The sequence below is a fragment of the Heptranchias perlo genome, chromosome 2 (assembly GCF_035084215.1).
Source record: "Heptranchias perlo isolate sHepPer1 chromosome 2, sHepPer1.hap1, whole genome shotgun sequence".
Taxonomy (NCBI): domain Eukaryota; kingdom Metazoa; phylum Chordata; class Chondrichthyes; order Hexanchiformes; family Hexanchidae; genus Heptranchias; species Heptranchias perlo.
This window is the reverse complement of record NC_090326.1, coordinates 108,376,030-108,402,529: the sequence shown is the minus strand read 5'-3', so window position 1 is coordinate 108,402,529 and position 26,500 is coordinate 108,376,030. Positions and strand designations below refer to the sequence as shown.

At 41.4% G+C, this 26,500-nt stretch overlaps 2 protein-coding genes across 5 annotated transcripts in view; one reads left to right on the top strand and one right to left on the bottom strand.

Moving 5' to 3' along the window:
• Positions 1–6,911, top strand: part of cul1b (cullin 1b) — a 90,886-nt gene extending 83,975 nt beyond the window's left edge. For both annotated transcript variants that reach the window (XM_068005657.1, XM_068005666.1), the window contains exons 21-22: positions 471–584; positions 6,265–6,911. In XM_068005657.1, the coding sequence (XP_067861758.1) occupies positions 471–584; positions 6,265–6,345 (195 nt within the window). In that variant the 3' untranslated portion in view covers positions 6,346–6,911. The remainder of the gene's footprint in view (positions 1–470; positions 585–6,264) is intronic.
• Positions 6,912–16,464: 9,553 nt separating this feature from the next.
• The window catches only part of ezh2 (enhancer of zeste 2 polycomb repressive complex 2 subunit), a 105,308-nt gene continuing 95,272 nt past the window's right edge, over positions 16,465–26,500 (bottom strand). For all 3 annotated transcript variants that reach the window (XM_068005628.1, XM_068005637.1, XM_068005644.1), the window contains 4 exons: positions 20,593–20,674; positions 20,405–20,485; positions 19,860–19,944; positions 16,465–16,794 (listed from right to left, as the gene is read on the bottom strand). In XM_068005628.1, the coding sequence (XP_067861729.1) occupies positions 16,734–16,794; positions 19,860–19,944; positions 20,405–20,485; positions 20,593–20,674 (309 nt within the window). In that variant the 3' untranslated portion in view covers positions 16,465–16,733. The remainder of the gene's footprint in view (positions 16,795–19,859; positions 19,945–20,404; positions 20,486–20,592; positions 20,675–26,500) is intronic.

The window sequence follows — 26,500 nt, the reverse complement described above, 5'->3', positions numbered from 1 at the left end:
GGGTAAAAATAAATCACTTTTCTTGGACAGTCTTTCTCCCTGAAACCTGACCAGCTAGCGAAACCTATACCACCTTTCTTCGTAAAGGGAGACTTTGTTGGAAAGAGTGGACTTAAATTAGGGGACATGTGGCGAAAGATATGCATACAGATTTGATGGCCAAATAAGTTATTTTTGTGCTATAACATTCTATGATTGATTGTTGCTGTAACCCTCTTACTTGGGCTTTAAAATACTGTAATGAAAATTAACTTCCTATAAAGGTTTGTGCTGTTCTGTTCCTAGCTAAGGAACTCTGACAAAGTTTCAGACAGAAAAGGCTAGATTTCAAGGTTATTTTCAAATATATAGCAATGTTAGTATTAGTGGATCTTATAGCATGTGGGTTTTGTTTCCTTACTAATCTGCACAGTTAATTCTTGGAACTAGTGGTGTAACACCCATTTCCTGATATTCTTTATTCCTCCAAGGCTGCGATTGTGCGAATAATGAAGATGAGAAAAGTTCTGAAACATCAGCAGTTACTAGCAGAGGTACTGAACCAACTCTCCTCCAGGTTCAAACCCAGGGTCCCAGTCATCAAGGTAGGTTCATCAGAGTTTTGCATTTTCATGCATACTAACTATTCCGTAACCAAAAACTAGTATAGTATACTTTACATGTTTGTGGAGGTGGTAAGTTACAAATTGATTTCTCCCTCCTACTTTTACTGCAGTCTTTGCAAACCTCTTATTGGGAAGAAAAATATAGCTTTTATTGATGACTTCTATGAAAAACAAAATTTAAACAGTGTGTTCATTTTTATGGTTTGCAGTAAGTTTTATAAATTCTTAAAATAGTTCTTAAAGGTTTCTTGGCAGGGATTATTTGAGAGGTGTCAAAAATGGGTTATGGGTGATGCAGAACTATTTAAAAAGTAAAGATTTTTTTGGCAAAATTTGGTGTCTTCAGAAGTGACAAAAAAAAATTCTGGAAGTGAGTTGTTACTTTGCATAAAAGCTGGGCTCCAGAAACAGCAACTGCAAGTTAACAAAATCCTTAACCGTTGGCTAGATAGCTCTCATTACAGACAACTAGATATCACAAATAAGGCCATCTTTGAAAATTACATTGAAGTTGTCTCTAGATCAGGCTTGGATTTAACAGAAGAGGATACCCTATAGTCACTGTGTGATCATTCCTTGCACTAGTGAGATGTTGAATGCCATTATTGGGGTTTTACAGTAAATAAGATAAATGGCACCATACAAGATGCATAGTATCCTAACCTGACAAAAGGATCCCACTCCTTGTATTATTAAGTCTGGCATCTATTCCACTCCTTGCAAGTGTTGCAAATTCTACATCGGTAAGACTGGCCACCCTCTACAGATTTGGCTTGCTAAACATTGATGTCATGAGCAAAATAAAGCCATCAACAGGTCAATGCTTATAGCTGAAGAAAGTCATAAGCCAAACTTGAATGCAGCCAAATTGATATAAATTTGCAGCAGAAAACTGGAAATCCAGTCAAGAGATAATGTGGTTATTAATTCCAAAGATGGATAAATAATTAGTGGCTGCCTGTAATTGGGGAGACGTAAGCAATGGCTTAAGGGTTCTCTTCATTTACAGTTTGTTACTCCTGCTGATGTGTAAAAGCCCTCGATTGGTTGTTGTCAACAGTTTACCTCAATAGCTTTTGTCACTTCTGAAGGTGCTGCCTACAATTGTCAGAGTTTTACTTTATTGGCCATTTTTATCTTTTGACTTCTTACTCTCTTTTTAGTCTCTATCTTTTATAAATAATTCTGTAGCCCCTTCTTAAATAACTCTACAGTGGTATGTAACCCATTTTGATGTCTTTTAAAATGAAATTATGTTTTGGGAAAATATTGAAAGAATTGGGTTCTGCAACTTTGAAATGAAACAAACTCATTTGTAGACAGTTTTATTTCTTAGTGATGAACTGTTGGTTATTTAATAAATGTTTACATGGGAGCACAAAGCCTGGAGCAAAAGAAGGCCATTTGGCCCATTGAGGGTCTATATATGATTTGTTATCAGGAATTCCCCACTCCTTCTATCTGTTGATCCCAGAAGCTTTTCAAGGTAAGATCACTGACCACTCCCAAATCCATTGTCCTTTCAGCCTCTGTCATTGTATCCACTCATATTACACACATTTGTTCCATTATGCATTATCCTACACTTACCCAAATTAGAATCAATCAGCCATATCTCAACTCATCTACGATAGCTCAACTTATTTACATATGGGTCCCAAGTTGAATTTCTACCCATGTTTGCAATCTGTTGTAAAACTTACTTCATGAGCGATGAGGTTTATCTTCACAGTTACATTAGTGCAGTATATAAAAATACATTGCAACTGAAGACAAATATGAACAATAATAGTATTTTTTTAATCTTATCCAGTTATAACCCAGAATTAATACAATTTTGAAGTGCTTAGCGATAATTCACATGATGATAGTTCTGTGCCTTTCAGGACTGGTAATGACCATAATTGCTGAACAAAATTAGAGTCTCAGCTGTAATATGTATTGTATTTGCATTGTTATGTTGGTAAGAAGGTTACTTTTTTAAAAAAATAGTCCTCTCTTTGACAGCAATCTTTGAACATTCCAAAGGTTGGTTGGTCACACAGTTAGGTTTCATACAGAATGTACTCTGGGTGGGGGACTTCAACGTCCATCACCAAGAGTGGCTCGGTAGCGCCACTACTGACCGAGCTGACCGAGTCCTGAAGGACATAGCTGCCAGACTGGGCCTGTGGCAGGTGGTGAGCGAACCAACACGAGGGAAAAACCTACTTGACCTCGTCCTCACCAATCTACCTGTCGCAGATGCATCTGTTCATGACGGTATAGGTAGGAGTGACCACCGCACAGTCCTCGTTGAGACGAAGTCCCGTCTTCACACTGAGGACACCATCCAACGTATTGTGTGGCACTATCACCGTGCTAAATGGGCTAGATTCAGAACAGATCTAGCAGCTCAAAACTCGGCATCCATGAGGCGCTGTGGGCCATCAGCAGCAGCAGAATTGTATTCCAGCACAATCTGTAACCTCATGGCACGGCATATTCCTCACTCTACCATTACCAACAAGCCAGGGGATCAACCCTGGTTCAGTGAGGAGTGTAGAAGAGCAGCACCAGGCGCACCTAAAAATGAGGTGCCAACCTGGTGAAGCTACAACTCAGGACTTCATGTTGCTTCTGCTGTTTAGCATGCATGTTATAGACAGAGCTAAGCGATTTCACAACCAACGGATCAGATCAAAGCTCTGCAGTCGTGCCGCATCCAGTCGTGAATGGTGGTGGACAATGAAACAACTAACAGGAGGAGGAGGCTCTGTAAACATCCCCATCCTCAATGATGGTGGAGTCCAGCACGTGAGTGCAAGAGACAAGGCTGAAGCGTTTGCAACCATCTTCAGCTAGAAGTGCAGAGTGGATGATCCATCTCGGCCTCCTCCCGATATCCCCACCATCACAGAAGCCAGTTTTCAGCCAATTCGATTCACTCCATGTGATATCGAGAAACGGCTGAGTGCACTGGATACAGCAAAGGCTATGGGCCCTGACAACATCCCGGCTGTAGTGCTGAAGACTTGTGCTCCAGAACTAGCCGCGCCTCTAACCAAGCTGTTCCAGTACAGCTACAACACGGGCATCTACCCGACAAGTTGGAAAATTGCCCAGGTATGTCCTGTCCACAAAAAGCAGGACAAATCCAATCCAACCAATTACCGCCCCATCAGCCGACTCTCAATCATCAGCAAAGTGATGGAAGGTGTCGTCGACAGTGCTATCAAGCGGCAATAACCTGCTTACCAATGCTTAGTGTGGGTTCTGCCAGGACCATTTGGCTCCAGACCTCATTACAGCCTTGGTCCAAACATGGACAAAAGAGCTGAATTCCAGAGGTGAGGTGAGAGTGACTGCCCTTGACATCAAGGCAGTATTTGACCGAGTGTGGCACCAAGCAGCCCTAGTAAAATTGAAGTCAATGGGAATCAGGGGGAAAACTCTTCAGTGGCTGGAGTCATACCTAGCACAAAGGAAGATGGTAGTGGTTGTTGGAGGCCAATCATCACAGCGCCAGGACATTGCTGCAGGAGTTCCTCAGGGCAGTGTCCTCGGCCCAACCATCTTCAGCTGCTTCATCAATGACCTTCCCTCCATCGTAAGGTCAGAAATGGGGATGTTTGCTGATGATTGCACAGTGTTCAGTTCCATTCGTAACCCCTCAGATAATGAAGCAGTCCGAGCCCGCATGCAGCAAGACCTGGACAGCATCCAGGCTTGGGCTGATAAGTGGCAAGTAACATTTGTGCCAGGCAATGACCATCTCCAACAAGAGAGAATTTAACCACCTCCCCTTGACATTCAACGGCATTACCATCGCCGAATCTTCCACAATCAACATCCCGGGGGTCACCATTGACCAGAAACTTAACTGGACCAACCACATAAATACTGTGGCTACAAGAGCAGGACAGAGGCTGGGTATTCTGCGGCGAGTGACTCACCTCCTGACTCCCCAAAGCCTTTCCACCATCTACAAGGCACAAATCAGGAGTGTGATGGAATACTCTCCACTTGCCTGGATGAGTGCAGCTCCAACAACACTCAAGAAGCTCGACACCATCCAGGACAAAGCAGCCCGCTTGATTGGCACCCCATCCACCACCCTAAACATTCACTCCCTTCACCACCGGCGCACTGTGGCTGCAGTGTGTACCATCCACAGGATGCACCACAGCAACTCGCCAAGGCTTCTTCGACAGCACCTCCCAAACCCACGACCTCTACCACTTAGAAGGACAAGGGCAGCAGGCACATGGGAACAACACCACCTGCACGTTCCCCTCCAAGTCACACAACATCCCAACTTGGAAATATATTATCGTTCCTTCATCTTCGCTGGGTCAAAATCCTGGAACTCCCTACCTAACTGCACTGTGGGAGAACCTTCACCACATGGACTGCAGCGGTTCAAGAAGGTGGCTCACCACCACCTTCTCGAGGGCAACTAGGGTTGGGCAATAAATGCTGGCCTTGCCAGCGATGCCCACATCCCATGAACGAATAAAAAAAAAATTGGTCTTTGTGTTTAAGATTGCTGAGCAATTGATACTTGATTTCAGCAAACTGTTGGACTGGTTGATTAGCTGAGGTTTTATTTTTGGTCACAATTCTTCTATTAAAATCTGGAGGAAAGCAGTCATCCAAGTAGATTGTTAACTAAGTTAAGCTAGACTGTGATATAGAATGTAGTAAAATACATTTGCAGTACTGCATTTACTTTGCACTTAACCACACTGAAACACACCTGTGGCAAGTGAAATAATTCATTTGTGCAAGTAAATGTAAAGAATATTTTAAAAGAAATAAAAACAGAAAATGCTGAAAATACTCAGCAAGTCAGGCAGCATCTGTGGAGAAAGAACAGAGTTAACGTTTCAGGTCGATGACCCTTCGTGAGAACTGCATGCTCAGTATTTCTAGCATTTTCTGTTCTTATTTTAGATTTCCAGCATGGGCAGTATTTTGCTTTTGAATATTTTAAAAGAATTGGCTTGGTTGAACTTGATGATGAGATGTATAACTGGGTTGTTGAGTTCCCTGCAATTATATGGCAACAGCAAGGTGTTATATAAAATCTACTTGCATTGATACACCCTTATGTGTTAGGTTTTTAGCAAATCTTAATTGCTACTTGTACCAAAGGAACTCCAACATTTCCTTAGCTATACATCAGTCTAGCTTTTACTATTGAATTCATTTAAAGTAATTATATCTACTGATGTGAATCAATGTAGTAGTAGCTGAGAGTTGTAAGTATAAATGACCTTCCTTCCAACGAGAGATTTTTGATTAAAATGTAGAGTGTTGGAATCTCTGCACATATTCCTATTGTCCAATACTTGTTTACTGTACAAACATTCTGAATGAGTTGGAAACTATATATGAACTATAGTTCTTTGGAATTCTCTACCCCAGAGGGCTGTGAATGCTGAGTCGTTGAGTATGTTCAAGGCTGAGAGAGATTGGTTTTTGGACTCTAGGGGAATCGAGGGATTTGGGGATTGGGTGGGAAAGTGGAGTTGAGGTCAAAGATCAGCCATGATCTTATTGAATGGCGCAGCAGGCTCGAGGGGCCATACGGCCTACTCCTACTCCTATTTCTTATGTTCTTAAAATAAGCATTGTATTTGCACCGTACTGAATTAACCTAATTTTTCCTTTGCAGAAATGCATCGACATACTGATAGAAAAGGAGTATTTGGAGCGTGTGGATGGGGAAAAGGACACTTACAGTTATTTGGCTTAAATATTATACAAGTGTCCGAATAAAAACTTCATTCCTAAGACATACTGGCTCTGAATACAGAGAATGCTATTAGTTTTGTGATAAAGATGGGAATGTAAAAGATTGCATTCTTGAACTCCATCGCAGCCAGTCTGCTGCCCGCTGGACCTCCCTTTAACTGTGAGAGCGGAAACCACCAGCCAGTCACATTTACTTTACAGAACTGTTCTCAGGATTGCTACATTTCAATGTGTAAATATCGAAAGAAACCCCTAACCTTAATTCAGTAAAATGATAAAAAAGGAATTGAACCTTCTACCTAGGGGTTGCATGCTACTGCCTATCTGCATTTAAAAACCTTACTTCAGCTATACATGGCCACCACTGCTCTGAAAGTAAGGGGCAGCAGGAAAAAAAACTAATTTATGAATGCAATGTTGGCAGCACTTTCCAAAAGCATACTAGTGAATCTGAACGAACCCTTTAGAAAATGTGTAATCTGCATTATCTGCTACGAAAAAAACCATTTGTATAGTGTGGTTCATTTTTTAATGTGTGATAAATAAAAATTTAATGATTTCTGTAAACAGTGTGACTTGATTCAACAATTAACAGTTTGATACCAGGTTTAAAACTTGAAGGAGAGGTATGTATATCAACTTCTTACTGCAACAGTCTGAGAACACTTATATAAAAGCAGATGCTTACTGTGCATACAAAAGGAAACTATCCAACCTACAATGAAACCAATTTATAACGTGTACTCATAGATATGGTGGTGAAAGTATTTTATATTTTTAAAACTTTTATGTACCAATTTTAAATGTCTCTGATTATTTTAACTTGCAATTGCATATTGCCTGGCAGTGCATAAATCAAGAGGATGTATGTGGCACTAGTTGGTTTTGGATTAGTAAGTGGACATGTAAGGACTGAAGGACCGTGTACAAGCCCTGTTAATTATCCTCTTTCCATTTGTCTTCTAGAATGTATATTCAGCTGCTTAAACTGAATAGTTGATAATGAATACGCATCTGTGATTGGTGCAAAGTTGCAGGAAAATCTACACATCTGAATTAGTGTTTAATTTGAAAGGATATAATTCTCAGAAAATACAGGCATGCACCATGTGTTTATATAATTAAATGCTTTTTACATGAGTAATATCGTTGAAAGCCTGATTTGAACCAGATTGAGTGATTTATAAGCAGTCTTGGTGCCTTTTTAGGAAAAATTATATTGAAACAGAATTCATATGTTTTTGCATCTGTAATTGTGGAGGCGATAACTTAAATTCTTGTTTGTGCCTATAATTTCTCATGTTGAGTTTCTACTTGCTTGTCAGGAGAAATGCTGGGCCAAACACTTCCCTGCCCCCAAACACTGTCTTAAAGAAATTAAGAGGGACCCGACTGTGTTTTTGCATCCAGTACCTGCCGACTTGAGCAGTTTCTTTTTGTTTAGCTGGGTATTTGACATGCAGGAAAATCCATAACTGTTTACAAACCAAGCCATCGAGAAATATACGTGCAGAATTTATGTTTGCCCAATGTATTATGTGCACTCTCACCCTATAGTGAGGAAGAATCTTATTTGGTTGTGATGCCCTCCACAGATGAATGGCCTGACACTTTCTACGTTCATGTGAATGATGGCAACTTGGGTGAGGTACCAGAGGACTGTTGATGCCCATGGAACCATATCTGTCAAAAACCATCTCTTTAGGAAAGGGAAATAGCAAAGGAGAGAATATTGGAAATAAAATTACTTGAGACCATTACTTTGGATCCAGATGGACAAATGGGAGATTACTTAAAAAAAAAAAAAAATTTCAAGATGTTACAGAATAAATGGTTATTGATATTGCAGTATGGGTTGAGCAGTTGCTTTGTTGTCTGCACCTGGCTTTGTAATTTATTGAAAGAATTCATGTGTAAATGGAGTATGGAGCATCATTTTGAGAATGAGGAAGAACCTACTGAAAGTAACAATTTGTTCACCATTGTGGTATTTGGTTGTCAAAGCTGCTTCATGAAAATTGAAATCATAAATAATTTTGTTGCATCATGTCCCTAAAGCGGCATTTAATTTAGGGCAAAGAAAAGGTCATGGCGTAGTGTGCCCGTGCTCTTATTCACGCTGCATGTTTTTAAAAAAAAACCCATTTAATTGTAAAATTTGTTTTATCCATGGATCCCCTCTTATTTATTCATTTAATGAAGTAGACATATTGCAATATGACATTGGGAAGGGGATTCCTTTGTAAAATGACTATGCTCCACAGCATCAGAAACATTGGCCCCGATATTTATGGGGAGGGAGCTTGTCATCGGCTGGGAAACTGGAACGACCGGGAAGGCGAAGGTCATGCCGCGTTTAGCAGTAGGACTGCATTACAATTTTTTTACTCCCATTTCCCATGCGGCCAGATTGAGAGGCTGTTCGCTGCTGGGCGGGAATGCATGTTGCAGAAGGCAGCAGCCGGGGACTGGAGAGATCGCAGGGAGGGGAGACGGCTGATCGCGGGGTGGGGGGGAAGGGGAGATAACGGATTGTTGGTGAGGGGGGTGGGGGGAAGGAAGAGAGGCAGGGTGGTCGGAAGGTTGCAGCAGGCTTGCTTGGGCAGCCAGGGAGAAGCACTCCTGCTCCTCCTGGCCCACAAGCAGTGCTGGAAAAGCACTTCCCTGTTGGATCTGGCAGTTCTTGCCTCCCTTTAGCTGCTGGGATTCCTTTGTTTATTTGTGCTTACCATTTTCTGGTGGTGCAGGGAGGCGAAGAGATTGATTGCTCTCATCAGCTACCCTTCATCAAGGGGGCATTTCTGGGTGAGTTTCCAGGCTACCATGGGAATTCTGCTCTTAAGGCCTCAATGAAACACTCAACAGCTGAGTAATGGCATGAGCCTGTGCCTTTTGAAAGGCTGCAAACCTTACCTAGACTGAGCATCAGTTACCTTTTTCGCTGGAGGCAGAATGGCTCCCTTCATTGCTGAAGACAATTAGAAGTATTTGATCAGGGCAGCCTTGGAGGTGCTGGCAGCCCACCCTTCCTATGTAAGTGACAGCATCCCCACCATTTGAGGTGGGGTCTACAGCCTTATGCTTGGACAGATGGGGTTTCCACTCTGCTGCACCTTCAAAATTTCAAGCTTTCAGAATGTTGTACACTGACAAAACAGCAATCCAACTCCAATTATCCCTGCAAGGAACATAACAAATAGGAGCAGGAGTAGGCCATATGGTCCCTCGAGCCTGCTCCGCTATTCAGTTAGATCATGGCTGATCTTCGACCTCAACTCCACTTTCCCACCCGATCCCCATATCCTTTGATTCCCCTAGAGTCCAAAAATCTATTGATCTCATTCTTGAATACACTCCATGATTCAGCATTCACAGCCCTCTGGGGTAGAGAATTCTAAAGATTCATAATCCTTTGAGTGAAGAAATTCCTCCTCAACTCGGTCCTAAATGTCCGATCTCTTATCCTGAGACTCTGCTTCCTAGTTCTAGACTCACAGCCAGGGGAAACAGCATCTCAGCATCTACCCTGTCAAGCCCCGTCAGAATCTTATGTTTCAACGAGATCACCTCTTATTCTTCTAAACTCGAGAGAGTATAGGCCCATTCTACTCAATCTCTTATAGGACAACCCTCTCATCCCAGGAATCAATCTAGTGAACCTTTGATGCACACCCTCTAAGGCAAGTATATCCTTCCTTAGGTAAGGAGATTAAAACTCTATACAGTACTCCAGGTATGGTCTCACCAAAGCCCTGTACAATTGCAGCAAGATTTCCTTACTCTTGTACTCCAACCCCCTTGTAATAAAGGCCAACATACCATTTGCCTTCCTAATAGCATGCAGGTACAGCAAGCAAACTTTTTGTGTTTCGTATACAAGGATGCTCCAATCCCTCTGAACACGAACATTTAATAGTTTCTCATTTAAAAAATATTCTCTTTTTCTATTCTTCCTTCCAAAGTGAATAATCTCACATTTCACTCCATCTGCCATCACCTTGCCCACTCACTGAGCCTGTCTATATCCCTTTGCAGACTCTGTCCTCCTCACAGCTTACTTTCCCACCTAGCTTTGTATTGTCAGCAAACTTGGATACATTATACTCGGCCTCTTTATCTAAGTTATTAATATAGATTGTAAATAGCTGAGGCCTAAGCACCCCACCAGTCACAGCCTGCCAACCAGAGAATGACCCGTTTATTCCTACTCTCTCATTTCTGTCCGTTAACCAATGCAGTATCCATGCTAATATATTACCCCCAACCCCTTGAGCCTTTATCTTACGTAACAACCTCTTGTGTGGCACCTTATTGAATGCCTTTTGAAAATCCAAATATACTACATCCACTGGTTCCCTTTTATCTATTCTGCTAGTTACATCCTCAAAAAAAAAACTCCGGTGGATTTGTTAAACATGATTTCCCTTTCCTAAAACTACATTGATTCTGTCCAATCATATTATGATTTCCTAAATGCCCCGTTACTACGTCCTTTAATAAGGGATTCCCGCATTTTCCTGATGACTGATGTCAGGCTGATTGGCCTGTAATTTCCTGTTTTCTTTCTCCTTCCTTGAATAGCGGTGTTACATTTGCTACCTTCCAATCCACTGGGACCGTTCTAGAATCTAGGGAATTTTGGAAGATCACAACCATGCATCCACTATCTCTGCAGCCATTTCTTTTAGAACCTTAGGATGTAGGCCATCAGGTCCGGGGGCTTTGTCGGCTTTTAGTCCCATTTAATTTCTCCAGTACTTTTTCTTTACCAGAACCCTTGCAGCTGAAGAGTCTATACACAGCTGATGTGCCAACGTGGGAATGTTCACATGCAGTCCTAGCCTGGAAAAATAATACTCTTTCATTTCTGGTATCTTCCACATACCAGTACATTTACCATAGGAGGGATATAACAGCCCAGGTGAAAAGATGAGGGATGGTGACACTGGAATATTTATCTTTTCCCCACATCTCTCCTATTAATTCTTGCCCTCTACAATGTTCCCATACAAGAACCACTCAATTTGGTGAAGTATTTGACCATCTCAGTTTCTGCTTTCTAAGTAATCTGTATGTAAATTCAAGTTTGTTCTTTTCTCTAATCCTGTTCACAACTTGATATTGATTCCTTTTTGAAGGAATCCGTAGGCTGTTTTTGTTCATTTGAGGAACTGTGGATGGGGCAGGGAGCTTATCATTAGTTTTGAGGCATATCATCATTTTACATCTCTATCCACCAGTTCTGCTCTTTATCACAATTTACATTATCTGTTCACTGTCACATTGCCAGTCAGGCCAGCAACCAGCAGTTCTCAGGGTCAGATCTCCCAGTGCTTGGTGGTCCTCTTTAGGCTATTCTCCCCATCAAGGATCCTCATGAAATGCTGTCCATTTACAGGTAGAGCACTTGCATGAATAATGGCTCATATAAGCTCCCTAGCGAACAGTGTAGGAGATAGTTGCTTCATTCCAGGAGCTTATCAGCAAAAGAAATGCTTGTGGGGATCCTCTGCAGTTTGTAGGTGATCTGTTTTGGATATTTCTTGGAAAAATCTTGCCAATTTCACAGCTGCTTTTTAAAAATTACTTGTTCTTATGATGTGGGTCACTCTGGCACAGACCCATTGTTACTGCCTGTCCCCAGTTGTGTGGTGGTGGTATTGGGTAGGGAAAGCAGCGATTTTGACCGAGAAAGAACAGAATAGCATGTTCAAGTCGTGGTGGTGTGTGATTTGGAGGGAATAGTTTACATAGATAGAAAGAAGGATGAGGTCCTGCAGACAGAGTTTAAGGAGTTAGGAAAAAGATTAAAGGGAATGTGGCAAATTGGCTCAGTGGCAGGAAGCAAAGGGTAATGGTTGACTGGTGTTTTTGCAATTGGAAAGCTGTAACAGGGCTCGGTATTAGGTCCTTTGTTTTTTGTGGTATACATTAACCATTTGGACTTAAATGTAGGGGGCATGATTAAGAAATTTGTGGTTGACACAAAGATAGGCTGTATGGTTGAGAGTGAGGAGGAAAGGTGTAGACCGCAGGAAGATAGCAATGGACTGGTCAGATGGGCAGAAAAGTGGCAAATGGAATTCAATCCGGAGAAGTGAGGTAATGCATTTGGGGAGAGCAAACAAGGCAAGAGAATACACAATAAATGGGAGGATACTGAGAGGTGTAGAGGAAGTGAGGGATCTTGGCGTGCATGTCCACAGATCCCTGAAGGTAGCAAGACAGGTGGATAAGGTGGTAAAGGAAAGCATTCCATATGCCTTCTTAATTAGCCAAGGCATAGAATATAAAAGCAGGGATGTTATGCTGGAACTGTATTAAATACTAGTTAGGCCACAGCTTGAGTACTGCACGTAGTTCTGGTCACCACCTTACAGGAAGAATGTAATTGCACTAGAGAGGGTGCAGAGGATATTGCCAGGACTGGAGAATTTTAGCTATGATGACAGATTGGATAGGCTGGGGTTGTTTTCCTTGGAACAGAGGAGGCTGAGGGGTGATTTAATGGCGGTGTACAAAATTATGAGGGGCCTAGATGGAAAGGACCTATTACCCTTAGCAGAGGGGTCAATAACCAGGGGGCATAGATTTAAAGTGATTGGTAGAAGGATTAGAGTGGAAATGAGGAAAAAATGTTTCACTCAGGGTGGTGGGGGTCTGGAACTTATTGCCTGAGCGGGTGGTAAAAGCAGAAATCCTCAACTCATTAAAAAAAATACCTGGATGTGCACCTGAAGAGCTGTGACCTGCAGACCAAATGTGGGAAAGTGGGATTAGGCTGGGTGGCTTGTTTCTCGGCCAGCACGGACACCATGGGGCAAATGGCCACCTTTTGTGCTGTAATTTTCTATGATTCTATGACATTGTTGTTCTTGAAATTGTACAGAATGGTATTCTCTCTGTAGGAGCAGTATGTCATAGCAAACGATATCTGTGTTCAGTCTGAAGATGTATCAGAAGTGATGGTCATAGGAATGCAAGACACTTCAAGTCCTTGTGCAGCCACCACCAGTTAGCAGTCTGTGGACCACCATCTTCTAAGGGCAACTAGAGCTGCGCAGTAAAACATTTAAAAAAAAATAAACAGTGCTTTCCACAGAGTTTGGTCAACACATGGAATGGATATCTGTATCGAGAGAGGCAAAAACCCTGGCATTATTTAAGAAACAATTGGATGCTGCAATGGGTTTTTTGCATTGATGATCTATGAGCCGAATGACCTTCCTGTGAAACTGAATAATAAGGCAGTGTGGTGGAGGATATGCTTTATATGAAGACTGTACCAAGTTAGGTTATTTCTTTGTTGAAATTGCATAGTCCACTCACAACTGGAGACATGATAAAGTAGTGTCAAACTAAAAGGATCTGCAGAGGGCACAAACTTCTGTGAAGACAAAGGGCATGAATGTATATGTGTACTTGGATACATCCAGCCAATGATGTCTGATAAAAGTGTGTGGCTTACCCCCCAACAGATGCCATCAAAGGAAACCAGTTTGCCAGATGTTGCATTGTTGCCTTCAGCTATTGTAAAACTTTCTCGGTAGGAATTGGGATATTTTATTACATTGAAGGCGTTCTATAAATGCAAGTTGTTGTCATCTCACAGTTCTTGTCAAAAATCATCTCTAAACAAAGGTTAACAATTGATTGTGGAGTATCAGTACTTTGTGTTTGAAAGCATAAGGCTCCATAAAAAGAGCATTCATTCCATTTAGACCACTGCTCCAATGCTGGGCACTTTCAACCAAACAGTACACCTTTACATATTGCTATTACTTAGACCTAATAGGTATGGTGATCTTTGCTGTAGCAGGTCTATACTAGCACCCTATGTATCTCGGCAGCTGTTGTGTTTAGGAACAGGCTCTTGCTTATTCTCCTGATTTCACTACTTGGTCTCCATCACTGTGTAGGGATACCAAAAAGTGAAGAAAGATTGATTACCTCACTGTGCAGCTCTTCCACCTTCTACCATCAAATATAGGCATTCTATACTTGCCAGCTTGCCATCCCTTCAAGATAGTGTAAGTGGACTGCCTTGCCTTTGTACTGCACAGACAACCATGTCAAAGCATCTTAACGGGATTACTAGCCTGATCCATAACAAATCCATCAATGCTATGGTATGTAAACTTTTTTTTCCAGCCAATCAAAAGATGAAAGCATAAAGACTGAGCTGATTGATCAAATGACAGTCTGGTGTAGCAACACATCAAAACAAGAACAGCTGCTGCCCAAGATGTGAACTTGATTGCCCAGACAAGAAAACTCCATCTGCAGTGCACAAATTCATCTGTGCAATTCAGATTTGGGTGCCCAGAACATGGCACTCCTGTCAAGTCAGGCTGCGTACTGAGAGTGAAGTCTTACAATTCTGGAACTTTAATTTCAACACAGTTGGAGTAGGAAGAGTATAGAGATGGGTGAAGGAATATTTTTAGCTCCTTGAACCCTAACCTTTTGCCAATGTAAGCAAACTAGTTCAAAATGTTTTATTTTTGTGCTCAATATTAGGGCTGTTTGTGCTTGAAAAACAAAAACTTTTCCATCTTGTGTAGCCCTACCTCCTGTCAGCATTAAGGACTCTCTGGTTAGCTGCAGCATTTAGATGCTGAGGACAATGCACTACTTCAGCCAAACTTCAGAAGGGCATCTTTTTATTTCTCACACCAACCATCCTGTAACTTCTGATTGAGACTTCCAAATTAGGGACAATGTTGTGTTATGGGCCCATGTTCATTGTGATTGAATAAAAGACAGAAAAGGGCTGAGAAGCAAAGGATTGGCTGTTGAGCAAAGCTTTCTTTTGTATCTTGTTCAGGATAGACTTGAGACCAGTTGCATTCTTACTACTTTTATGATCTAGTTGTCCCCAGCTATATGGGTAATAGTCCAGTCTTGCATTATACTGCAAAAGTAAGCTCAGGTTGCCAATGGTCTTTTAATTTTTAATGTCATGGCATTAATGACTCTGCAAGTAATGTTAACAGTACCTCAGGTTGTTTCCATATTAGCATTGTGGTTACACCAGAGGGTTGAGTCTTTTGTTCTCTTATTTTCTGCCCCAAAGTTTTGCATTTCTTTAGATTCTTTGAACTAAGAACTTCTGGATTCAAAATGGCAGTAGCCTTCATGGTGGGAGGTAGCCTCTCCTTGTATGGTTACTATTCTGGATTATTGAACTGAGTTTGTTTCAGCTGATGTTGGTGGCATTGTAAACATGGATGAGGACTACTTACTGTGCACTATTACCATTACTGATGCACTTCTAGTTTTCTGTTGGGTGCTTTTAAATAAGGTGCTAATGACAGGGTGTGGTCATACAACACAATTTCTGTCATTAGTGCCTCATTCCTAATTGTCATTTGGAGCACCTGGAAGGACAAGAGCAGCAGGCACATGGGAACACCACCACCTGCACGTTCCCCTCCAAGTCACACACCATCCCGACTTGGAATTATATCGCCGTTCCTTCATCGTCGCTGGGTCAAAATCCTGGCATTCCCTACCTAACAGCACTGTGGGAGAACATTCACCACTCGGACTGCAGCGGTTCAAGGCGGCGGCTCACCACCACCTTCTCAAGGGCAATAAATGCTCGCCTCTGTAGTGACGCCCACATCCCATGAACGAATAAAAAAAAAGATTGTGTGGTGTAGCAGACTTCCAACACTTTTTACCTCCCTCAAAGCTCCAACTCTGGAGGTTGGTCGAAAAGCCACCATCTCTCTCTGGTTGTAGCTGCCTTTAATAACTTCACCTAACCCTTGTCACATTTTACATTCTTAGTGAGGTCCATTCATGCAAAGTAACACTTGCAGATGAAGGCTGGTAATATCTACCTCCTGAATATTGAGGGAAAGGTGTTTCCTATCACACACCTTTGTGCCACTAATTCTTCATTTGAAGAGTTAAAGCCACATAAAATGTCACAACTCCTTCTGAAGTCCTAGTTGGGGACATGATACTGTTGAGCAATCCAGCACTGTTTCTTCATATCATGCCTGAGTACTTGCATAATAAAGTGGAAAGTGTTGTTTCTATTACTGTAGTCTCACAATTAACATATGTACAAAAAAAAAATTAAAAAGCAGGTTCAAAAATTTAAAGTCACTTTAAAATTCAAGTATTTTTTTTATTGATGTTATAATTGCACCAACAGCTCACCACACTGGTGTATAGCAAAAGTACACGAATATAAAAACTGGCAGCTTTTGAAAAATGATAAAGCTTATTTTTTAATTTTTTTACAGTATAAATTATTGTCACAGTAGTTTTTTTAAAATCAACCAGAGTTGCTTCAAATATATGTCTCCATACAGTACATAGAAATCCTGAAATATAAAACCAGCTGCCTATGCTTTCAACTGAGGCAGTTTAATTTCATGGGATTTCCATCTCTCTCTCAATACCAACATATTTAAGGGCATCAGCTTGACTGTACCTAAAAAAATATAAAAATGAAATGAAATGAATTGCAACAGTAATCTGTTTAGTTCAGCCATATAATCATAGAATGCGAAGAAACAGATTTGTCCCAAATTTGTAGCAATGATTTTCTCCACAAGCCCCCTGCTCACTCCCCATATCCTTTACTATTCAAGAAACTATCTATTTTCCTTTTAAAAGTACTCGTGGACTCTGCTGCGATACCAGTAAAGAATTCTTTCATGTAAAAATATTCTTCCTAACACTCCCCTTAATCCTTGTGATCATAAATTTGTGCCCTCTTGTCTCAACCAGTAGAAATAATCTAATTGTTTATACTTTATCATAAGCCTTAATAGGCACATAGGACTTGCTAGTCAAAAAATGCCAAGGTCCAGCTAGTTCACCTTCCACCATCCTGGTGATTACATGGTATGATAATGGAGATGACTCAATCGCTATTAGTCTACTGTAGACCCAGACATGATCCGAGGAAAACCCAAGTAGAGGAGAGCTTTGGGAGCCAGTTCCTCCTAAGCATGCTATATTTAGCAAGTCATGTTTCAAATTACTCATCTACTGTATCCCAAAATGTTATTTTCTGAAAGAAATCTATCCACTTTCTATTTCTCACTCTTGGCTACCATTCTAATTAGTCAATGCTGGACCTTTTCCGTTGCTTTTATATCCTTCCTAAAGTGGAGTGCTCAAAATTATCTAATACTCCATCTGCAGCAATGCACAATTCTACCTAACTCAGTCAAGACTGAAATTCAAAGCTTGAGAGACAATATTAGGTCTACTGCAACCTATGATGTTTGAAGAGTTAAATGTTTAAATATATACTTCTCCTAAGGTTATCCTCCTTCACCAAGATATTAAATTCCTGCCTGTCCCAATACAGCCAACATATCTCTAGCAACACCTCTGGAATTCCTCAGTTCTATCCCTGGTCTCATCCTCTACATTATCCTCAGGGCCAGTTTCCATATGTACCCGGATTGATGGCACGCAGCCCACCTCTCAACAACGTCCACCTCTGTGGCGTTAGACTTCCTAATAAAAATTGTGAACATTTCCTCCAACTGCACATCAGGAAGACCAGAACCACCATTTTCAGCCTCAGTCACAAACACTGCTTCCTTGCCATTAATTCGATCCTCCTCCTCAGCCATTCATTCAGGCTACATACAACATTGGCCTCCTGTATCACCCAGAGTTGAGTTTCAAATCCCATATCCTATTCATCACCAAAGTTGCTTAATTCTCTCTCAGCAATATTTCCCACCTCCACCAAAATCCTTATCCACCATTTTGTCATCTCTAGAATCTATGAGTGAGATTTTCCACATATCGTACCATCAGTGGGAAATCACAGATGTGCTGTCCAGTGAAATCAATGTACAGATAATCAGGTTGAATGACAGTTATTTTCTAATTGGCACTGACTGCGTACTAGGCCTCAGCAGTGGGAAGTAGGGAGAGGTTGGATAGACTGAGACTTTTTTCCCTGGAGAGTAGGAGGTTTAGGGGTGATCTTATAGAAGTCTATAAAATAATGAGGGGCATAGATAAGGTCGATAGTCAAAATCTTTTCCCAAAGGTAGGGGAGTCTATAACGAGGGGGCATAGATTTAAGGTGAGAGGGGAGAGATACAAAAGGGTCCAGAGGGGCAATTTTTTTACTCAAAGGGTGGTGAGTGTCTGGAACGAGCTGCCAGAGGCAGTAGTCGAGGCGGGTACAATTTTGTCTTTTAAAAAGCATTTGGACAGTTACATGGGTAAGATGGGTATAGAGGGATATGGGCCAAGTGCAGGCAATTGGGACTAGCTTAGTGGTATAAACTGGGCGACATGGACATGTTGGGCCGAAGGGCCTGTTTCCATGTTGTAAACTTCTATGAGTCTTGGAATATTGATCCCTCCATAAACTGCAACTTGTTCAAAACTCAGCTGCTCCTATCCTGTCTTGCTCCTCTATCACCCCTGTCCTAGACAATCAATACTGGCTCTGTCCATCTGTCCCACATTGAATTTAAAATTGTGATCTTCAAATTGCTCAATGGCCTTGTCTTCCTCCTACCTTATATCCCCTCCTGTATCCTGTGGTTCTCCAACTATGGCTTTGAGTGCCCATTCATCACTTTGTCACACAACTGGAGACAGAGCCTACAGCTACCTCAACCCTACTCTCAAACTCCATCCTTAATCTGCTCCACTTCTCTTTCCACCTGTAAATGTCTTAAGCGGTGATTAAGCTTTCAATCACTTCTACCAACTCTTCCTCCATGACTGAGCACTTATTCCTTTTTATTTTCCCACTGAAAACACTGTAGGATGTTTGTCTAAATTAAAGACACTCTATAAATGCAAGCTGTTTGTTGATATTAAGGTTTTAAACAGCAACGCTCAAACCTTCTGTGAAAGATCTGTACAGATAATCATTCAAAAAGCATTCAAAGTTTAATTATAGCCTAAAAGGACCTAATTTTATAACAATATTTGTGCCTTTTAGGACAATAGGGTTGCTGGCTGAGTAATTCACCACCATTTTTAATACATTTATGTTTGGGTTTTTTTGGCCTGGTAGAAATTGAGTTTAATGTTTAAGTTAGTAATACAACTTGAAAGTTTACATTCAGGAGGCTACTGTGCACCGACAGACAGTGCCACAACACAATTGATTTCTTCCCTAACAGGGATTTCAGTTTACAAAAAAATTAGTTGCTAATTTATTCCTACTTATAGATGTCACTTTTTCCCATTCTCAAAGGCAGCAGTAATATAAATGTAACAGTGATATCTATGTCACTATGATTAATGGTTAGTGATTTATAAAAACAAAATTTTCAAAAATATAACAAGCAGGATTGCAAAACCAAATTTGCAAAGATGAAGAAATTATAAAATTTATTTTATATTTATGCATTTCTCACCATCTCTAATCAGATGATTTTAGCAGTGTTCTAACAAAAAGTTGAAATAGGAAAAAGACAAACTTCAAAACATTATTTCTAAACCGTATTAATAAGAAGTCCTATTCCCCCAAAAACTCATGCTGCAACATTGGGATATTCATACCTGTAGTCAAAGAATAACTCTTCTCCAGTCTGGATGGCTCTTTTGGCAAAGATGCCTATTCTATGGTCTCCATTAACCATCATTACTAAATCAGGAAAAAAAAACAAAATCTGTATGCCATATCACTTTAAAACAAAAACAAAATTTAATTTCTACTCTTAAACCTTGTTCATGGACACAGCAATAAGCCATTAGAGATCTGTCCGCCAACAGCCATAGCTCTCATTTCATTTTACAATCTTAGGTGGCATTTTTATTACTGAGCTGCTACTAGAGCAACAGGATGCTGTTGACCCCCATTTTTTCTGGACACTCAGCTCATCCATAAAGGTTAGCAATGCAGTTTTTACATTGGCAATCTACTTGCATCTTCCCCCGATATCAGGGAAGCTCTGTGGCCATATACTTAGAGGGATAAGCACATTCACTGTTGCTTTAAAGTCACAATCACAATACAACTGAAAAAAGTTTACTACTCATCAGGGGACGCTGCTTCCCTCGTTGAGCCTCAAAAAAAAAAAATCGCAAAAGACAATGATACTTACCTTTGGCATAACAGTTAGGATTGACAGAATGGTTTGCAAAACGTATTTTGTTACCCTTGCGTGTTGCATCAACGACAAAGTCTGAAAAGGATGATGGCATATTAGAACCAACAGCTTTTGCAATCACACAATTCTCCACTGAATGTGGTTTGATTTAGACAGGTGATCTAAATTGAGAATGTTCATACCATTATTCAGGTTGAAGAGGAAGCTGCACATATATTTGTCGTAAACTTTGCCACGACGATCAGCTTCATCCTGAGATATAATCTGAAAAATAGCTTGGATTAACATCACCGATATATTACAAAAGTGCTGCTTCCTCCTCCATTGCTGGGCATCACCACATAACACTACCACTAAATCGGAGAAGAGTGACAGGAACTTTCTTGTAGGATAGCTCACAGACACTGTCAAAAAGTAAACAGGTTGTGAGATATAAAATGCAAAAAATGTAGCATAGAAACTTAGTAACATTAAAAAGGTGGGTTTTTAGCAAACGCAGCAAGTTATACCATCCATACCCAAGTGTTTTGCTTCCAAATGTTTCCATTTTTTTCAGATGTACAGCTGTAAGTGTATAGGAATAGCAGGATTGTAGCATGTGACAAACAATTAGTTATTCAGGGTATGATTAGAATATACTGATCTTCAGAAGTGTCAGACAAAGAAATTACACTTTTATAGGCTAATGAGCACTGAAATTTTGAGTATTTAGATTTTTGATCAAAAATATTTTTAAAAACTGGTTTATTCAATGCTGGTTTTCCACTTTCTAAGTCAGCTATAGCTAGTCCCACTAGAAAGACTAAAGTACTGAGTGTAAACAATTAGTAGTTGTTTCATGTTTTGCAATGATATTTGATTATACTGATTCAAGGAGTGTTCAGTAATCTTTTTTGTGCAGAAATCTTTGGTCTATTTTAGTCAAAATCTCAACTGTCACACCATCAGAATCCTTTTACAACAGTGAAAGGTATGGACATTCTTATTAATTTTACTGTGCATCAACATTATAATTATCTTGGAAAGAGTATTCTTGTCCCCACAATTTCAAATAGGAAATTGTAGCACTGTGCAAAAAAGCATCAGCTACCTCACCTGAACCAATCTCCAAACTGCACACCAGTATATTTCCTACTCAGAACTAAAATTTATATCCAATATGTTTTAAAATTCCTACCAAATCTAAGTTATACATTAAATGAAGAACCATGGTGACGACCACTGCTCAATTTCAGGTAAGCCCAATTGTGCATTACAATTTTGCCCACAGCTCATCAAGACCACTGATCGACAGAAAAATGAATAGAATCCTGGAATCGGATCTCCAAAACACATGTAGGAGCGCCAGAATCCCATATGATTGATAAAATAAAACATGTTGTAGGAGCTTTGATAAACATCTCCAACTACAGCAAGACTGGGAACAAAACTAGACCATGTCTCCATAAGTGAGCCCCGCCATGTACAAAAAGACAGGCTCCATACACACAAAATCAAGATCATCCACACACACTAAAGTTGGATCCCTCATACAGACTAAAGTAGCACACACCCCACCCATATATAAAAAAAAGCAAGATTCCCAAAATACACCATAAACTAACTCATCATAAGCACAAAGTGAGAACTCCTGCCCACAAAAGCAACCCCACTGGACCCCCATATACTAAAAATGAGACCACCATACAGAAAGAGATCCCCCTGTGCAGAAAAATTGAGGCTCTATTATCCTTTCCCCTCATCCTCCCTGCCAAATCCTGAGAACTTGGAAGCTTCAGATCTTAAAATTCCTGGGCCTGGAGGACTGGTAAACATTGCTCCCTGACTGATCAAAATCCATCAGTGAGCAGCCTCTCCAATCCACCAAGCCTGAGAACTAAAAAGAGCCAAAATCCAAAGCTGCTAAAGTTGACTTTGTGCATGGAACCAGCCGGAGCTGCGTAGGCCAGATCAAAAGGAGCTCACAGGCTGCATTCGGCTTCTCAGCCGCATCGAGACACTTTCAGGCTGAGGTAGAATGCAAAGAGTTGGTGTAAACAGATGTTTTCCAGATTGGTAGAATATAAGTAGTGGTTTGCCCCAGGCTTCTGTGTTGAGACCTTTGTTTTCCATTTATATAAAAATGATTTGGACAAGGGCGCAAGAGGAATGATATTGAAGTTTTCTGAAGATAGCAAATTTGGGGGCACGACAAATGAAGCAGCAGCATGCAGGAAGACAGACAGGTTAACGAGTGGGCAGATAGGTGGCGGGTGCAGCTACCCTAAATAGTAAGTGGAAGAATAGCAATCTAGGGGTGTAGATAGAAATCTTTAAATAAATCCCATTTGTGTTATAGGATCTTTTCTATCTGCACTCCCACCTTGAGGAATAATGAATATAAAACCAAGCAAATGATATTTAATTTGTATAAGGCAAATCTGTATACAGTTAAATCATGGTTGGAATATTGTGCGCTGTTCTGGGTACCCTAATCTGGAAAGAGTATTACAGTTATGGGATGGGTATAGGAATATCCACTAGCTGGAAAGAAGGGGTGAACATAGGAACAGGAGTAGGCCATTCAGCCCCTCGTGCCTGCTCCGCCATTCGATAAGATCATGGCTGATCTGTGATCTAGCTCCATATACCTGCCTTTGGCCCATATCCCCTAATACCTTTGGTTGCCAAAAAGCTATCTATCTCACATTTAAATTTAGCAATTGAGCTAGTATCAACTGCCGTTTGCGGAAGAGAGTTCCAAACCTCTACCACCCTTTGTGTGTAGAAATGTTTTCTAATCTCACTCCTGAAAGGTCTGGCTCTAATTTTTAGACTGTGCCCCCTATTCCTAGAATCCCCAACCAGCGGAAATAGTTTCTCTTTATCCACCCTATCCGCTCCCCTTAATATCTTATAAACTTCGATCAGATCACCCCTTAATCTTCGAAACTCCAGAGAATACAACCCCAATTTGTGTAATCTCTCCTCGTAACTTAACCCTTGAAGTCCAGGTATCATTCTAATAAACCTACGCTGCACTCCCTCCAAGGCCAATATGTCCTTCCGAAGGTGCGGTGCCCAGAACTGCTCTCAGTACTCCAGGTGCGGTCTAACCAGGGTTTTGTATAGCTGCAGCATAACTTCTGCTCCCTTGTACTCTAGTCCTCTAGATATAAAGGCCAGCATTCCATTAGCCTTCTTGATTATTTTCTGCACCTGTTCATGACACTTCAATGATCTATGTACCTGAACCCCTAAGTCCCTTTGGACATCCACAGTTTTTAAACTTTTTACCATTTAGAAAGTACCCTGTTCTATCCTTTTTTGATCCAAAGTGGATGACCTCACATTTGTCTACATTGAATTCCATTTGCCACAATTTTGCCCATTCACCTAATCTATCAATATCCCTTTGTAATTTTAGGTTTTCATCTACACTACTTACAATGCCACCAATCTTTGTGTCATCGTCAAACTTAGATATGAGTCTTTCTATGCCATCATCTAAGTCGTTAATAAATATTGTGAATAATTGAGGCCCCAAGACAGATCCCTGCAGGACTCTAGTAGTCACATCCTGCCAATGTGAATACTTACCCATTATCCCTACTCTCTGTTGCCTTTCGCTCAGCCAATTTCCTAACCAAGTCCGTACTTTTCCCTCGATTCCATGGGCTTCTAACTTAGCTAACAGTCTCTTATGTGGGACCTTATCAAATGCCTTCTGGAAGTCCACATAAATAACATCCATTGACATTCCCCTGCCCACTACTTTAGTCACCTCTTCAAAAAATTCAATCAGGTTTGTCAGGCACGACCTACCTTTCACAAATCCGTGCTGGCTCTCCCTGATTAACTGAAAATTCTCAAGGTGTTCAGTCACCCTATCCTTATAGACTCCAGTAATTTCCCCACAACAGATGTTAGGCTAACTGGTCTATAATTCCCCGGTTTCCCTCTCTCTCCTTTCTTAAAAAGCGGAGTGACATGTGCAATTTTCCAATCCAGAGGGACAGTTCCTGAATCTAGAGAACTTAGAAAGATTATAGTTAGGGCATCTGCAATCTGCTCACCTACTTCCTTTAAAATCCTGGGATGGAAACCATCTGGTCCTGGGGTGAGCGTTATAGTTATCGAAAAATTGAGGTTTTTCCTCACTGAAATAGATATGGTTAAGATTTAATTGCAGCTTTCATAATTATGAAAAGTTTTGAGGGGGTAAATAGTGAAAGATGCTTTCCGCTGGTTTGTGATTCAGTAACAAGGAGCCACAAACTGAGTATCTCTAGAAGAATGGGGATTTACCTGAACATGGAATGCTTTGTTACATGACTATTGAAGCAGAGGCAAACAATTTAAAAGGAAATTGGATAAATATTTGAAAAGGAAGAATATAAAAGGGCAGAGATCTGGGATTAGCGTAGTTAGCTCTAGTTGAGAAACTGAGTGTAACTGGCCTCTTTCCATGCTATAATTTCTATGATGTGGAGATGCCGGTGATGGACTGGGGTTGACAATTGTAAACAATTTTACAACACCAAGTTATAGTCCAGCAATTTTATTTTAAATTCACAAGCTTTCGGAGGCTTCCTCCTTCGTCAGGTGAACGATGTGAAAATGAAATCCTCGAAATGAAATCGCATTTATAATTCACAGAACAATGCTTGGTGAGTACAGACAGTTTTTTCAACTGCCCGTTGCCAAGGCAATCAGTGTGCAGACAGACAGGTGTTACCTGCCAGGTCTCAGAATATACAAATCACCAAAAAAAACAAACAAAAAAAAAGAGGTAGAAACATAGAAAAGACAGCAACTGACCCGTTATATTAAAAACAGATAACATTTGTTCGCTGGTGGGGTAACGTGTAGCGTGACATGAACCCAAGATCCCGGTTGAGGCCGTCCTCATGGGTGCGGAACTTGGCTATCAATTTCTGCTCGCCGATTTTGCGTTGTCGTGTGTCTCGAAGGCCGCCTTGGAGTACGCTTACCCGAAGGTCGGTGGATGAATGTCCATGACTGCTGAAGTGTTCCCCGACTGGGAGGGAACCCTCCTGTTTGGCGATTGTTGCGCGGTGTCCGTTCATCCGTTGTTGCAGCGTCTGCATGGTCTCACCAATGTACCATGCTCAGGGGCATCCTTTCCTGCAACGTATGAGGTAGACAACGTTGGCCGAGTCACAGGAGTATGAACCATGCACCTGGTGGGTGGTGTCCTCTCGTGTGATGGTGGTATCTGTGTCGATGATCTGGCATGTCTTGCAGAGGTTACCGTGGCAGGGTTGTGTGGTGTCGTGGACGCTGTTCTCTTGAAAGCTAGGTAATTTGCTGCGAACGATGGTCTGTTTGAGGTTGGGTGGCTGTTTAAAGGCGAGTAGTGGAGGTGTGGGGATGGCCATAGCGAGGTGTTTGTCCTCATTGATGACATGTTGAAGGCTGCGGAGAACATGGCGTAGTTTCTCCGCTCCGGGGAAGTACTGGACGACAAAGGGTACTCTGTTGGTTGCGTCCCGTGTTAGTCTCCTGAGGAGGTCTATGCGATTTTTTGCTGTGGCCCGCCGGAACTGTCGATCGATGAGTCGAGCGTCATATCCCGTTCTTACTAGGGCGTCTTTCAGCGTCTGTAGGTGTCCATCGCGTTCCTCCTCGTCTGAGCAGACCCTGTGTATTCGCAGGGCCTGTCCATAGGGGATGGCCTCTTTGACGTGGTTAGGGTGGAAGCTGGAAAAGTGGAGCATCGTGAGGTTGTCCGTGGGCTTGCGGTAGAGTGAGGTGCTGAGGTGCCCGTCTTTGATGGAGATTCGTGTGTCCAAGAAAGAAACTGATTCTGAGGAGTAGTCCATGGTGAGCTTGATGGTGGGATGGAACTTGTTGATGTTATCGTGTAGTCTCTTTAGTGATTCCTTGCCGTGGGTCCATAGAAAGAAAATGTCGTCGATGTATCTGGTGTATAGTGTTGGTTGGAGGTCTTGTGCAGTGAAGAAGTCCTGCTCGAACTTGGCGCAACAATCGCCAAACAGGAGGGTTCCCTCCCAGTCGGGGAACACTTCAGCAGTCATGGACATTCATCCACCGACCTTCGGGTAAGCGTACTCCAAGGCGGCCTTC